The 11481-nt window shown below is 65.5% G+C and overlaps 2 protein-coding genes across 3 annotated transcripts; one reads left to right on the top strand and one right to left on the bottom strand.

The window, feature by feature from the left end:
- Positions 1–947: 947 nt before the first annotated feature.
- LOC135192093 (complement factor D-like) lies at positions 948–3552 on the bottom strand. Its single transcript, XM_064174952.1, has 5 exons — positions 3390–3552; positions 2992–3145; positions 2583–2727; positions 1951–2208; positions 948–1487 (listed from the first exon to the last, which is right to left on the bottom strand). Exons 1-5 carry the CDS (start codon positions 3457–3459, stop codon positions 1308–1310), a joined length of 807 nt encoding a protein of 268 aa, XP_064031022.1. The 5' UTR covers positions 3460–3552; the 3' UTR covers positions 948–1307.
- Positions 3553–6080: 2528 nt separating this feature from the next.
- PLPPR3 (phospholipid phosphatase related 3) lies at positions 6081–10432 on the top strand. Of its 2 annotated transcripts, none has more exons than XM_064174941.1 (8): positions 6081–6212; positions 6927–7005; positions 7163–7348; positions 7552–7681; positions 7897–8092; positions 8172–8229; positions 8498–8671; positions 8781–10432. In XM_064174941.1, exons 2-8 carry the CDS (start codon positions 6931–6933, stop codon positions 10041–10043), a joined length of 2082 nt encoding a protein of 693 aa, XP_064031011.1. In that variant the 5' UTR covers positions 6081–6212; positions 6927–6930; the 3' UTR covers positions 10044–10432. The 2 variants fall into 2 exon arrangements, with proteins under 2 accessions (XP_064031011.1, XP_064031010.1); XM_064174940.1 differs by having other exon boundaries at positions 6898–7005.
- The last annotated feature ends 1049 nt before the right edge of the window (positions 10433–11481 follow it).

Here is an 11481-nt window from a genome sequence, read left to right as displayed (position 1 = left end):
TTCTTGCCTGCCTGGTGGAAACCTCCTCAGTGGGGAAGGACTCACTCGGTGGCCTGTGTGCACTGGGAACAGGGCTGGAGCAGGAACTGTGCCTCTGCTGGGCTCAAACCAGTCTGAGGCTGCTCAGCACCTTTCCAGAATCAGACCCGGAGGTCCCATCTGCTTTGGCAAAGTGCAGTGGAGAGTCTTGGAGCTGGGCTGTGGCTTGGCCAGATTCCTGCCCAGCCAGGCAGCAGCTGGGCAGCCCCAGAGAGCATTTAAGGGAGCCAAGGAGCCCATTTCTCTCTGGTCCTTTCCCTCTGGAATTGTGTTTTCATTTAGCACTGAGAAGCTGAGCTGCTGAGTTTGTCTCTCAGCTCTGCTTCGTGTTCTGCACAGAGCTGCTGCCTCCCTCGCTATTGTGCTGGTAATTAAGGAGCAGCAAATGGCTAATTAGGGCCCTGCTTAAGCTCCTGTTCCGGGAGACCAAGTTTGGGGTTATTTAATGTTTGATTGCACAGAGGTGGGACACAGCAGCCGTGCTGGGGGAGGGCAGATCCTTGCTTTCCACTTTGCCTCCTGCCCCATTTGGAGCTCTGTGGCCAGAAGCAGCTCCCCAAGGCACTGCCCAAGCCCTTGGACCTCTTGCTCTGTGTCCTTAACCCTCTGTGCTGCTCCTGCTGGGACTGGGGCCAGGAGGGGTGCTGGGGGGGGGGGTAGGTGGAGTTCACAAGCCCCCCGAGGAGAGAGTGCTCCAAGGCAGAACTGGGGCAAAGGAGAGGATGGGACCCCCCCCAGCAGCATGGATGGATGGGCTGGAGTGGTGATGTGTGTGTGAGAGTGACTCTGGCCACACTGTCCCCAAGGGCTCAGCATCTTCCCCACCTCTTGGCCGGCTCCTCCCAGTGCCGCCCACGCCCCTGGGCAGGAGGTTCCCACGCAGACCCTCTCCACGAGCCTGGCAGCTCTGCAGGAGTCATCATCACTTTATTGCGGTGGGACACAGGCAGCGTTAGGGGCAGGATCAGCAAAGCCTGCGGCTCGCACCAGCACGGGAGAGGCTCTCGCCCCCCCCCTCCCCCATCCTCCCCCAGCTGGGCCCTCTGCTGTGCGAGCCGGGGGCCGGGGACCCCCTCCCCCTGTTTCGTTTGGGGTTTTTGTGCCAATCCCCCAGCCCAGTTGCCCTCCAGGTGCCAGGAGATGCTCCGGGAGAAGGAAAGGGCAGCAGTGGGAGCCTCAAGGTGCTCGGCCGTGCAGCGTGGGCGCTGTGGCCGTGCCGGCAGCAGCAAGCTGTGGTGTGGAGCCAGGCGCCCGGCGAGGAGGGAGGCTCAGCGAGTGTCCTCCTCCTCCTCCCCAGCGGCAGAGGCCATGACGCTGTCGATCCAGTCGGCGTAGGGGGCGATGCGGGTGTAGATGGCAGGCTTCTTGTAGTTGCCGCAGACACGGGAGCCGGCCGTGACCACCCCCTCGGCCACCCCGTTGCAGACCAGGGGGCCACCAGAGTCTCCCTGTGGGACCAAAGCTCATCAGTGCTGCCAGTCCCACCCTGACCCTGGATCTGAGGGGGAGTCCCTGCCTGACTCAGCTCTTCACCCCCGGGGCGCTCCCAAGCATGGGTTTCACCTGCAGGAGCTGTGGGTTGGGGTCAGTCTCCATCAGCATCCCCTCGTCTGCTGCCAGTCCCCTGGCTCTGTGGGGACTTGGAGGGGGAGAGACATCCAGTGTGACCCCTGGCATCCCAGCAGCAGACCTCGGGGTACCCTTGGGGCATACTGAGTCTTGCCTGTGGTCTCATCCTTGTCTCCAAGCTTAGAACAGGGCAAGGAACCACCACCCCGGGCACACAGCCTGGGCACACAGCCCCCATTCGTGCCCACCCTCTTCTCGGCTGTGGCTCATCCTCCTCCCCTGCCCTGCCAATCCCAGCGCCCTGAGGGCGCAGCCGGTGGCTCCAGCCTGTGTGAGCGGTACCTTGCAGGTGTCGAGCTTGTGGGAGTTGGTGCACATCATCTTCTCGGTGATGGTGCCGTCGTGGCGGCTGCGGTGGTTGCAGACGTCGCGGCTGACCACCGGGCGCGTCACCTCGTGGAGCTTGTCGGGCCGGCGGTGGGTGTTGGTGGTGACTCCCCAGCCGGCCACCAGGCACTCGGTGTCAGCCGCCACGTCCCTGTCCTCCCGCTGGATCGGCAGCACCTGCACGTCTGTGCTCAGCTCTGCTTTCTCCTCCAGCTGCCGACAACCAAGAAAGGACCCAGGGTCAGAGGAGTCCAACTACGGCTCAGCACCCGGCGAGCCCAGCCCAAATGCCAAGGCTGCCCCAGGGCATTGCCTTCCACCTGCAGCCCTCGGAGCTCGGAGCTGCGAGGATCGTGGAGAAGACGAAGGCGTTTGGATGCAGCCCAAACACCTTCCGGTGGGGGAAGTAGGGATACGGTCCCGTGGGATGGGGAAGGAGGGACAGTGGGGACGGAGTAGTCCCAGCCTGGCCTTGGAGGCTTTCTCCTGCCACGGTCAGGGTGCCAAGGGACTTCAGGAGTAGGGCTGCACGCAGCGGGTGATGAGGTGGAAGGTCCCAGCTGGGGCCTCAGCAGCCCCAAGCCCACCTGGAGGAGCAGGAGGTCGTCTTTGTTGTTGTGGATGTTGCTGCCGGGGTGGGCGATCTGGGCGCGCACCCGGTACAGGCGTTTGTGCGGCTCCGGCTCCGTCAGCGAGTGGGCGCCCAGGAGCACCTGGAAGAATTTGCCGTCCCTGGAAGAGAGGCAGCACTTGGGGCTCTGCCCGCCCCACGGGGCACGCAGAAGTGAGGGTGCAGGGTGCCAGACAGCCCTGCCTCCTTGTGCCAGGGTCCTGCAGCTGCAGCCCCTGCCCAGCCCTCACCACAGGTGGGAGCAGAGCCCCAACACCGTGCCTGGGCTGCGGAGCAGGATTTGGCCTGAGGCCAGCAGCGCCCCCTCAAGCAAGGAGCAGTTCCCCCGCTGACACCCCCTGCCTCGCCCTGGGCACTCCACTCACGTCTCCTCGGTGCAGTGGGCAGCGCTCAGCACCCACTGCTCGGCGATGAGGAAGCCCCCACAGAGGTGCTGCCCGTCCAGCTGCAGCGAGGCCATGTACGGCCTCAGGTGGGGCTTGGCCTCGTAGCCCCTCAGGATCCGCCCCCGGGGCTGCCCTGTTGCAGGGAAAAGAGGGTCCAGGTCAGCAGGGCATCACCCCAGCCTCTCCGGCTGGAACATGAGGCAGAGTCACCCTGGTGGTCCCCCCTCGGCATCCCCAGACCACTCCCCATGGACCACCTCAGTGTCCAGCCATAGACAGAGGCAGGAATTCGGGGGAGCTGGGCAGGAGCCCCCACCCCATGCTGTGGACGCCACTGCCCCAGCCTTTGCCTGTCCCGGGGTGTGGGGGGCGCTCACCATCCACTGAAGCCCCCAGCAGCAGCAGCAGCAGAGCGAGGACGAGGGCAGGAGTGGGACTTAGCCCCATGGCGGTGGCAGAGCCTGGTGGTACCTTAGCCGTGGGGTCCGTGGGGTCTGTGGGGCAGACGCTGCTCAGCCGGGACTGGGGCTGGACTGGGACCGGCTTTTAAGTCCTGCTTTGGGGCAGCAGGGGGGCAGGAAGGGACAGAGCAAGAGGGGGAACGGGGAAGGGCGGGGGGGGATTTCCGCAGCGTGGGACGAATGTTTCTAAATATTCAGCTTCTAAAAGGGGTCAGGAGGTTGCCTGCACGAACAGGGCGTGGAGGGGGGAGGAAACAGCCCGGCCCAGCTGCTGGAGCTGGCACCCGCCGCGGGGAATTTCTGCGCCGCTGTGTCCAAAGCCAAAACCGAGTCCAGCTCTCGGCACGTGAAGGCTGCTCACATGTGGCCGTGTCCCTGCGCGGCCGCAGCCAGCCCCGGGGCCACAGACCCTGCTCGGCTGCCCGGGGAAGGATGGTGGGAGCTGGGTCAGCTCCGGGCAGACGCCCGGGGACAATTGAGCATCCCCCATGGGTTTGCCCTTGGGGCTGGCGAGGACAAGGGCATTGCGGTTGGAGCCACCAGCTCCTGGTTTGGGTCCCCAAGGGAAGAGGCCTGCCCCGAGAGGAGCTCCTGGGAGGGCCAGGAGGAGGTGGCAGCGGCAGAGGTGGTGCTAAGGCGGCGGCAGGGCGGCGGTGGCCGTGGCAGCTCCAAGTCCCCTCTGCGTTTCTCCCCGGGGCCACTAAGCGGCGCCACCACTCCGGCTCCCGGGCGGTCCCAGCGCGTCCCCGAGCCCTGGAGCCGCCCGCGGCCCCTGCCCGGGCTCGTCCCCGGTGCCCAAAGCCCCTGCTCGGGCCTCCTCCCGGCGGCACCGCGCTGGGGCCAGGGATGGGGCCAGAACATTTCTCCCTGCCCATCTCGGGGTCTTGCTGCCCTCGTCCCTTGCCAGGTTAGCTTCCGCAGCTGGGACCAAGTGCGACTCCTGGGGAACCGAGCAAGGCACTGGATCCCACCACCCTCCTCATCCTCTTCATCTTCCTGGCCTCATCTACCTCGTCCTCCTCGTTATCATCACTCTGCACATTCTCCTCCTGCTCCTTGTGCTTCCTGTCCTTGTCCTCCTCATCTTCCTTGCCCTCATCCTCCTCATCTTCATGCACCACAAGCCTTCACACCCACCACCCTGACCCATGGACTATCCCGACCTGTGGGCCACCCTGACCCATAGACCACTCCAACACAGGGATCACCCTGACCCATGGATCTCTCCAATCCATGGACCACACTGACCCGTGGATCATCCTGACTCATAGACCTCTCCAACCCATGGACCACCCTGCCCCATGGACCACCCCGCCCCATGGACCACCCTGCCCCATGGACCACCCTGTCCCAACCCATGGACCACCCTGCCCCATGGACCACTCTGCCCCATGGACCACCCCGACCCCAGCTGCTCCCAGGGACAGCGGCAAGGCAGGCGCTGGGGTGCAGGAGCTGAGGTACCCCTGGCATGAGAGAGTCCTGCCGGAGCAGCTTCACCTTCCTGCCTGCCCCATGTGCTGGACAGGGCCCAGCCCACAGGAGCAGCAGGAGAGAGTCGCGGCTCGGCCAGCTCCGAGGCGGCAGATTCTGGCTCAAAGTGGGGATTTTCCGCAGGGAGAGGTTTAATCGCAGCTTCCAGGGATTCGGGATTTAGGCGTTAAATTCGCCGGGAGATTTCTACACACTTAGGGCCAAAAATGGAACGAGGGCACAGCGTGGTGGTGGTGGTGGTGGTGCAGGGTCGTGCTGAGCCCGGATCGGACTGTGGGTGGCTGAGTGATGCCAGGAGGCACCAGACGAGCGTGGGGTGCAGGACACAGGGAGTGGAGAGTATGGATAGGGCTTGGTCAGGACTGGGATCCACTGGAGGTGTTTAGACCTCCACTCTGTGAGTTCTTGGGGGGCAAAGGGAGCTGCACTCAACCCCCCCTGCTCCCCTGGGGAGAGTTGCTGCAGCTGAGATTGGTCTCAGCCTGTCTCTGGAGCTCCTCTGCTGATACCAGCCTGGAGTCAGCCCTGAGCCCCTCAGGGTGTGATGAGGCCCATGGGGCAAGGGGTGACCCCCTCCCAGCTAGTTGAGCCCCAGTGGGTGACCCCTACTTCCAGAAGCCCCAGACTGGCATCCCTCGTGTCACTCCAGCCCCAGGGTGGGACACACCAGTGAGGGGAGTGGGGGCCTACAGAGCTGGGGGGGCACAGTGTGGAGGGGGCTCCACTCTCCCAACACATGGGGAGAAAGGACTGATCTGGGCGAGGTCGGGGGTAGGGATGGAGCCCCAGGGAGGTGTTATATAGGGCCTGGGTCTCCCCCCCCCCCTTCCCTGTGCCTGCCACAGAGAGTGCGGAGCAGCTCTCAGGCATTCGGAACAGCGTTGGGGGGAGTCGTTGCTGATCTCTGGCCATGCCCCGCCCGGCTCTTTGTCTCCCTCCAGAACCACCCCCAGACCCTCAGACCCTCCATACTACCCGAGGCTCCTCCAAACCCCCATCTCCGGCTCTTATTTTTTGGGGGGTCTCAATGCCCCGAGAGTGGTGGGGCGGGGCGGGGGGCGGTGGGAAGGAGGAGGAGGAGAAGGAGGAGGAGGAGGAGGAGGAGGCGGCGGGGGCGGAGGAAGCCGCCGCTCCCCGCGCTCCGCCGAGGCAGGAGCATCCCGGTTCCCGGGGAGCCCCGCGGCAGCCACCAACCCCCCTCCCAAAAGCCCGAGCCTACAGCACCCCGGGGCGGCCACAGCAGAGGTGAGTGGGGGGCAGGAGTTGCGGCGGGGGTAGGGAAAGGGGGGGGGGGGCTGCGGGAGGCACAAAGAAACGCTCCCCGACAACCCCCAGCCCCCAGCCCGGCCTCGACCCCCGCCCGCGGCTGCGGCACCGCCGGGAGCCTCCCTCCCCTCCATTGCTCGCCGCCTCCAGCCCCATAAGCCCCCTAGGCGGTAACGGCGCCGTCCTTCTCCCCCCGGTGACACCCCTCCGTTAATGCCTCCCCGCTAGCAGCTCCCGGTATTGTTCGCCTCGTTACTGCCCCTCGCCTTGCTCCATCCTCCTTATCTTCCTCCCTATCCCCCCTCTTTTTGCGGAGGGGGCAGTTTCGGCCGGCTGGGGCCTTGGGGGGATGCCTGGAGACCCCCCACCCAGGCCTCGGCTCTGCGGGCGGCACACCCCCTCCCCACGCCCTGTGCAGCAGCTGCCTGTCGCGGTAGTGGCTGTCTGTCGCGACAGCCGAGCCTCCACTCCACCTGTTGTCACAGCCCCCGGTTCGGCTGGGCACCCCCTCCCGGGGTGCTGGAGGTCCCTGGGGGGAGTGAGGGTGGCTCCTGCCCCTGGGAGGTTCTCGGAGGGGCAGCCCCCGGTACCGGCTGCAAGGGGGCAGTGGGGGGAGCCCACCTGTGTGGGCATGAGGACTGGGGGTGACACTGCTGCCCGCCAGGCAGGGCAGGACCCCAGTGTCTGCCCCAGGACCATGATCCCCCCTAAGGAGAAGACCAGGGCCCCCAAGGACAGCATGACACTCCTGCCCTGCTTCTACTTCGTGGAGGTGGGTGTGGGAGTGGGCTGGGGGCTTCCCTGGGCCCTGCTCCTGCGCTGGCATGGAGGGGACAGGGGCTTTGCCCCTTCCCCTGCTGCAGGCAGCCTGCCTGTGCCAGCTGCACCGGGCAGGGTGGTGGTCCCAGCGCTCTTGTCCTCCCCCCCAGCTGCCCATTGTGGCCTCCTCTATCGTGACGCTCTACTTCCTGGAGCTGACTGACCTCTTCAAGCCCGCCAAGGTGGGCTTCCAGTGCCACGACCGGGCCCTCTCCATGCCCTACGTGGAGACCAACGAGGAGCTCATCCCGCTGCTGATGCTGCTCAGCTTGGCCTTCGCCGCGCCTGCTGCCTCGGTGCGTCCTGGGCATCTTCCCACGTGGAGGGGCTGAGAGGATGGAACCTGCCCGGAGCCCAGGCTTGGGGGTGCCAGCAGCACCTGGGGAACTGGTGCAGGGAGCCTGACAATGCCCTGCATCAGCGGGGTGGCACCGCCAACAAGCTGGACCCCCTGATCCTCAGTGAGGCAGCACCCCCTGAGCCTCTGCTTCCTCCTCAGATCATGGTCGGGGAGGGCATCGTCTACTGCCTGCAGTCGCGGCTGAAGGGGCGCGCCGGGGCCGAGGGCAGCATCAACGCCGGCGGCTGCAACTTCAACTCCTTCCTGCGCCGCACCGTAAGGTTTGTGGGTACGTCACGGCACAGGAGCCCTGCCCGGGGCTGCCCCGAGGGGCTGGGGGGCAAGGGAGGGGGCGTAGAGGCTCCCCAGGTGTGACAGCAGGAACACAGAGCCCCACCTAGAGGTGATGTGAGACTCATTCCAGCGCTTGTGGGTGCCCTGGGGCTGAGTGGGTGCCCAGGCAGGACAGAAGGTGACTTGGCACCCTGCTGCGGCTGTCCTCAGGTGTCCACGTGTTCGGGCTCTGTGCCACAGCCCTGGTGACAGACATTATCCAGCTGGCCACCGGCTACCACGCGCCCTTCTTCCTGACCGTCTGCAAGCCCAACTACACCCTGCTGGGCACCCCCTGCGATGCCAACCCCTACATCACCCAGGACATCTGCTCGGGCACGGACAAGCATGCCATCCTCTCTGCCCGGTATGTGCCAGGAGGGGCCCTGTGCTGCTGTGCCAACCCTCCTGCCCCATCCAAACCATCCCTCCTGTCTCCCCCACAGGAAGACTTTCCCGTCCCAGCATGCGACGCTCTCAGCTTTCGCTGCCGTCTACGTATCGGTGAGTTCCCGGCACCGCCCAGCTCCCGGCCCTGCGTGTGCCAGCGCCAAGGCTCTGTGAGCTCTGTGTCACTGGGCACCTGCCACTGGCACGCACCTACCCAACAGCACGTGTTCCATCTTGGATGTGGGCACTCGCAGCTGTGGGCACTTTGCACCCCGGAGCTCGCCGTGCGGCCAGAGGCTGGGGAAGGGGGAGGCTGCGGCGGTGTGGCGGCAGGGAGCGCCGGTGCCAGGAGCTGTGACTAACAGCCTGTCCCTGCCGCCAGATGTACTTCAATTCCATCATCTCGGACAGCACCAAACTCCTTAAGCCCATCCTGGTCTTCGCCTTTGCCATTGCTGCTGGCATCTGTGGTCTGACCCAGATCACGCAGTACCGCAGCCACCCCACCGACGTCTACGTGGGCTTCCTGATCGGCTCTGGCATCGCTGCTTACCTGGTAGGTGCTCATATGGGTGTGGCTGCGGTGGCTTTGGAGGAAGAGGAGGGTGCTTGGCATGGGCCACGGTCCCCGGGGCTGGACTGACCCCGTGCTCCTCTTCCCTCAGGCTTACCACGCCGTGGGCAACTTCCGTGCCCCAACGGAGAGGGTGCCAGCGCCGGTGCCTGCCAAGGATGCGCTGCGGGCACTGACACAGCGGGGCCATGACTCCGTCTACCACCAGAACAAGTCGGTGAGCACCGACGAGCTGAACCCGCAGACGCGGCTGGAGGAGGTGGCGCGGCCAGTGTCACGGGAGAAGAATTCTCTGGGCAGCCTGAAGAGGGCCAGCGTGGACGTGGACCTGCTGGCCCCCCGTAGCCCCATGGGCAAGGAGAACATGGTGACCTTCAGCAACACCCTGCCCCGCGTCAACACCCCGTCCATGGACGACCCCGCACGGCGACACATGACCATCCACGTCCCCGTGGACGCCTCCCGCTCCAAGCAGCTCATCACCGAGTGGAAGCAGAAGTCGCTGGAGGGACGGAGCATGACGCTGGCAGAGGAGGCAGCACCCGGCCAGGGCACCGGGGATGCCAGCGAGGACGTCCCCCCCTCCCTCTACCCCACGGTGCAGGCGCGCTCGGCCGAGCGGGCAGCTATGGGTCCCCGCGTCCTCATCCAGCCCCGGCCGGGAGCCTCGCAGCTGGTGCACATCCCCGAGGAGAGCCAGGCCGGTGCCAGCGGCCCCGCGGGCAGCGGGGCAGCCGTGCGGGCCAAGTGGGTGATGGTGGCAGAGAAGGGGGGAGTACAGCGGGTGGCCAACCCCCCGCGCCTGATGCAGGTCATCGCCATGTCCAAGCAGCAGGGCATGGTCTCTGTCACCCCCAAGCACTCGGAGACCTCCTCGTCCTCAACCAGCTCCGACTCCTCGCAGTACCGCTCGCCCTCTGAGCGGGACAGCTCCAGCATCATCACCATCGATGCCCACGCACCCCACCACCCCGTGGTCCACCTCTCCGCCGGCAACGGGCCCTGGGAGTGGAAATCGGGGCTGAAGGGGCCGGAGGGGTCGGATGCCTACGAGCTGGGTGACATGGGGAAGGATTTCCGCGGCTTCCACCCAGCCAAGAGCGCCGGAGTCTCCCCGGGCTCCTCCATCAGCGACATGGAGCAGGACGAGCCGCGCTACGGCAGCCTGGCCGCCATCCCGGGGGCAGCGGGAGGGGGCGCGGAACGGGGGGACGCCCCCGCTGAGGGGCTGCTGGGCGCGGCCAGCCGAGAGTCCACGCTGCGGAGGAAGCCTGCGGAGCGGGACGGGCAGGCGGACCCCGAGGTCGATCACTACTACAAGAAGATGCAAGCCAGCAGGAGGTTTAAAGACTGAGCCCCTGTGGCCTCCCTGCGCCCGACCCAGCTCGGCGTTTGTGGGGGATCTGTAACCTCGAGGTCCCTCTCCGACGCGGGGGAGGGGGACACACATGAGGACAGGGCTGCTGTTGGCATCGTAGTGGCAGGAGGATGTGGCAGAGCATGGCCACACCAGTCCTGAGCCAGCTGAGACGTGTGCGGGATCCCCTGGCATGGGACCCTGCTCCTGCCCAGGAGGCTGGGGGGGAGGGGGTTAGGGAGACTCTGCCCCCCCCCTCCCCCCCCCCCAGCCCATGCAGCTGGGCAGCTCCAAGCACTTTTGACTCTGTTTTTCTCTCTAACGCAGGTGCTGACACTTCTGAGAGGTTCATTAATTCCGGCTCTGGAAGTGAACATCTGTCTGGGACGGGGGTGGGAGGGAGAAAATGGTGCTAAAGGACTCTGGGAGGGGGCTGGAATGAGTGGGCTCGGGGCGGGGGGGGGATTGTTGCCGCGGGCAGCAGGTCCTGGCTCATGCCAGAGGTTTGAGGATGCTGGGAGAGGGTGGGAAGGGTCCTCTGAAACCCCATCCTGCACCACTGGCCTGGGAGAGCTGAGGGAGGACAGTGCTGGGATGGGGGAGGGGTTGCTCAGGGCTGGGGCTCTGGGCACACAGAGGCTGTAAATACTGCACGGGCTGAAGCGGAGGGTGGGCGCTGGGGTGGAGCAAAGGGTTCTGCCAGGGCTGGCATGGGGGGAGCCAGGGCTGACCCTTGTCCCCCAGGAGCGGCAGCCCTGGGCTTTAGGGGGCTAAACTGCCGAGGTTTTAGGGGGCCAGAGGGGGTCCCCAAGCTGTGAATGTGTCTGTAGGGCAATGGCTGGAGCCGCGGTGGTTTGAAGAGCCAATAAACATGTGGATGTTCCCTGCTTGGGCTTCTTTGCTGGGACTGGGGGGTGCTGCTGGTCCCACGGCTCCTGGTGTGGGCAGGACTGGGGCTCGATGCCATCTGCAGGGGGTGCTCTGGGCAGGCAAGTGCCTGCTTGTGGCCTGGGGAACAGGAGAGCCCCAGTCCTGCCAGAAGCAGGGCTTGGCAAGGGGGATTAGGGCAGCATCAGGAGCAGGGAAGGGCTTAGAATGGGTTGGGTTGGAAGGGACCTTCAAGATCATCCAGTTCCAACCCCCTGCCATGGACAGGGACACCTCCCACCAGCCCAGGCTGCTTAAGGCCTCATCCAACGTGGCCTTCAATACCTCCACGGAGGGGGCATCCACAACCTCCCTGGGCAACCAGTTCCTGTGCCTCACCAACCTCTGTCAATAATTTCCTCCTAATCTCCAGTCTAAATCTCCTCTCTTCCAGCTTAAAGCCTTTCCACATCCCCCATCAGGCTCCACCATCAGGCAAGCACCAGCAATTTGGACACACTACATAATGGTGCCCATCCATCAGCTGCCCCAGGGTGAGAAGGGGGCT

Source organism: Pogoniulus pusillus, chromosome 41, assembly GCF_015220805.1.
Source record: "Pogoniulus pusillus isolate bPogPus1 chromosome 41, bPogPus1.pri, whole genome shotgun sequence".
Lineage (NCBI taxonomy): Eukaryota > Metazoa > Chordata > Aves > Piciformes > Lybiidae > Pogoniulus > Pogoniulus pusillus.
This window is presented reverse-complemented; position numbering and strand designations above follow the sequence as displayed.

Excerpts from the sequence above, each read along its gene's own strand:
- LOC135192093 (XM_064174952.1), bottom strand. The coding sequence starts at position 3,459 with ATGGGGCTAAGTCCCACTCCTGCCCTCGTCCTCGCTCTGCTGCTGCTG. Across the intron at positions 3,146-3,389 it reads GCTGGGGGCTTCAGTGGATG|GGCAGCCCCGGGGGCGGATC; the intron begins GTGAGCGCCCCC and ends TCCCTGCAACAG. Across the intron at positions 1,488-1,950 it reads ACAAGCTCGACACCTGCAAG|GGAGACTCTGGTGGCCCCCT; the intron begins GTACCGCTCACA and ends TTGGTCCCACAG.
- PLPPR3 (XM_064174941.1), top strand. The coding sequence starts at position 6,931 with ATGATCCCCCCTAAGGAGAAGACCAGGGCCCCCAAGGACAGCATGACA. Across the intron at positions 8,093-8,171 it reads CATGCCATCCTCTCTGCCCG|GAAGACTTTCCCGTCCCAGC; the intron begins GTATGTGCCAGG and ends TCTCCCCCACAG. Across the intron at positions 8,672-8,780 it reads CTGGCATCGCTGCTTACCTG|GCTTACCACGCCGTGGGCAA; the intron begins GTAGGTGCTCAT and ends CTCTTCCCTCAG.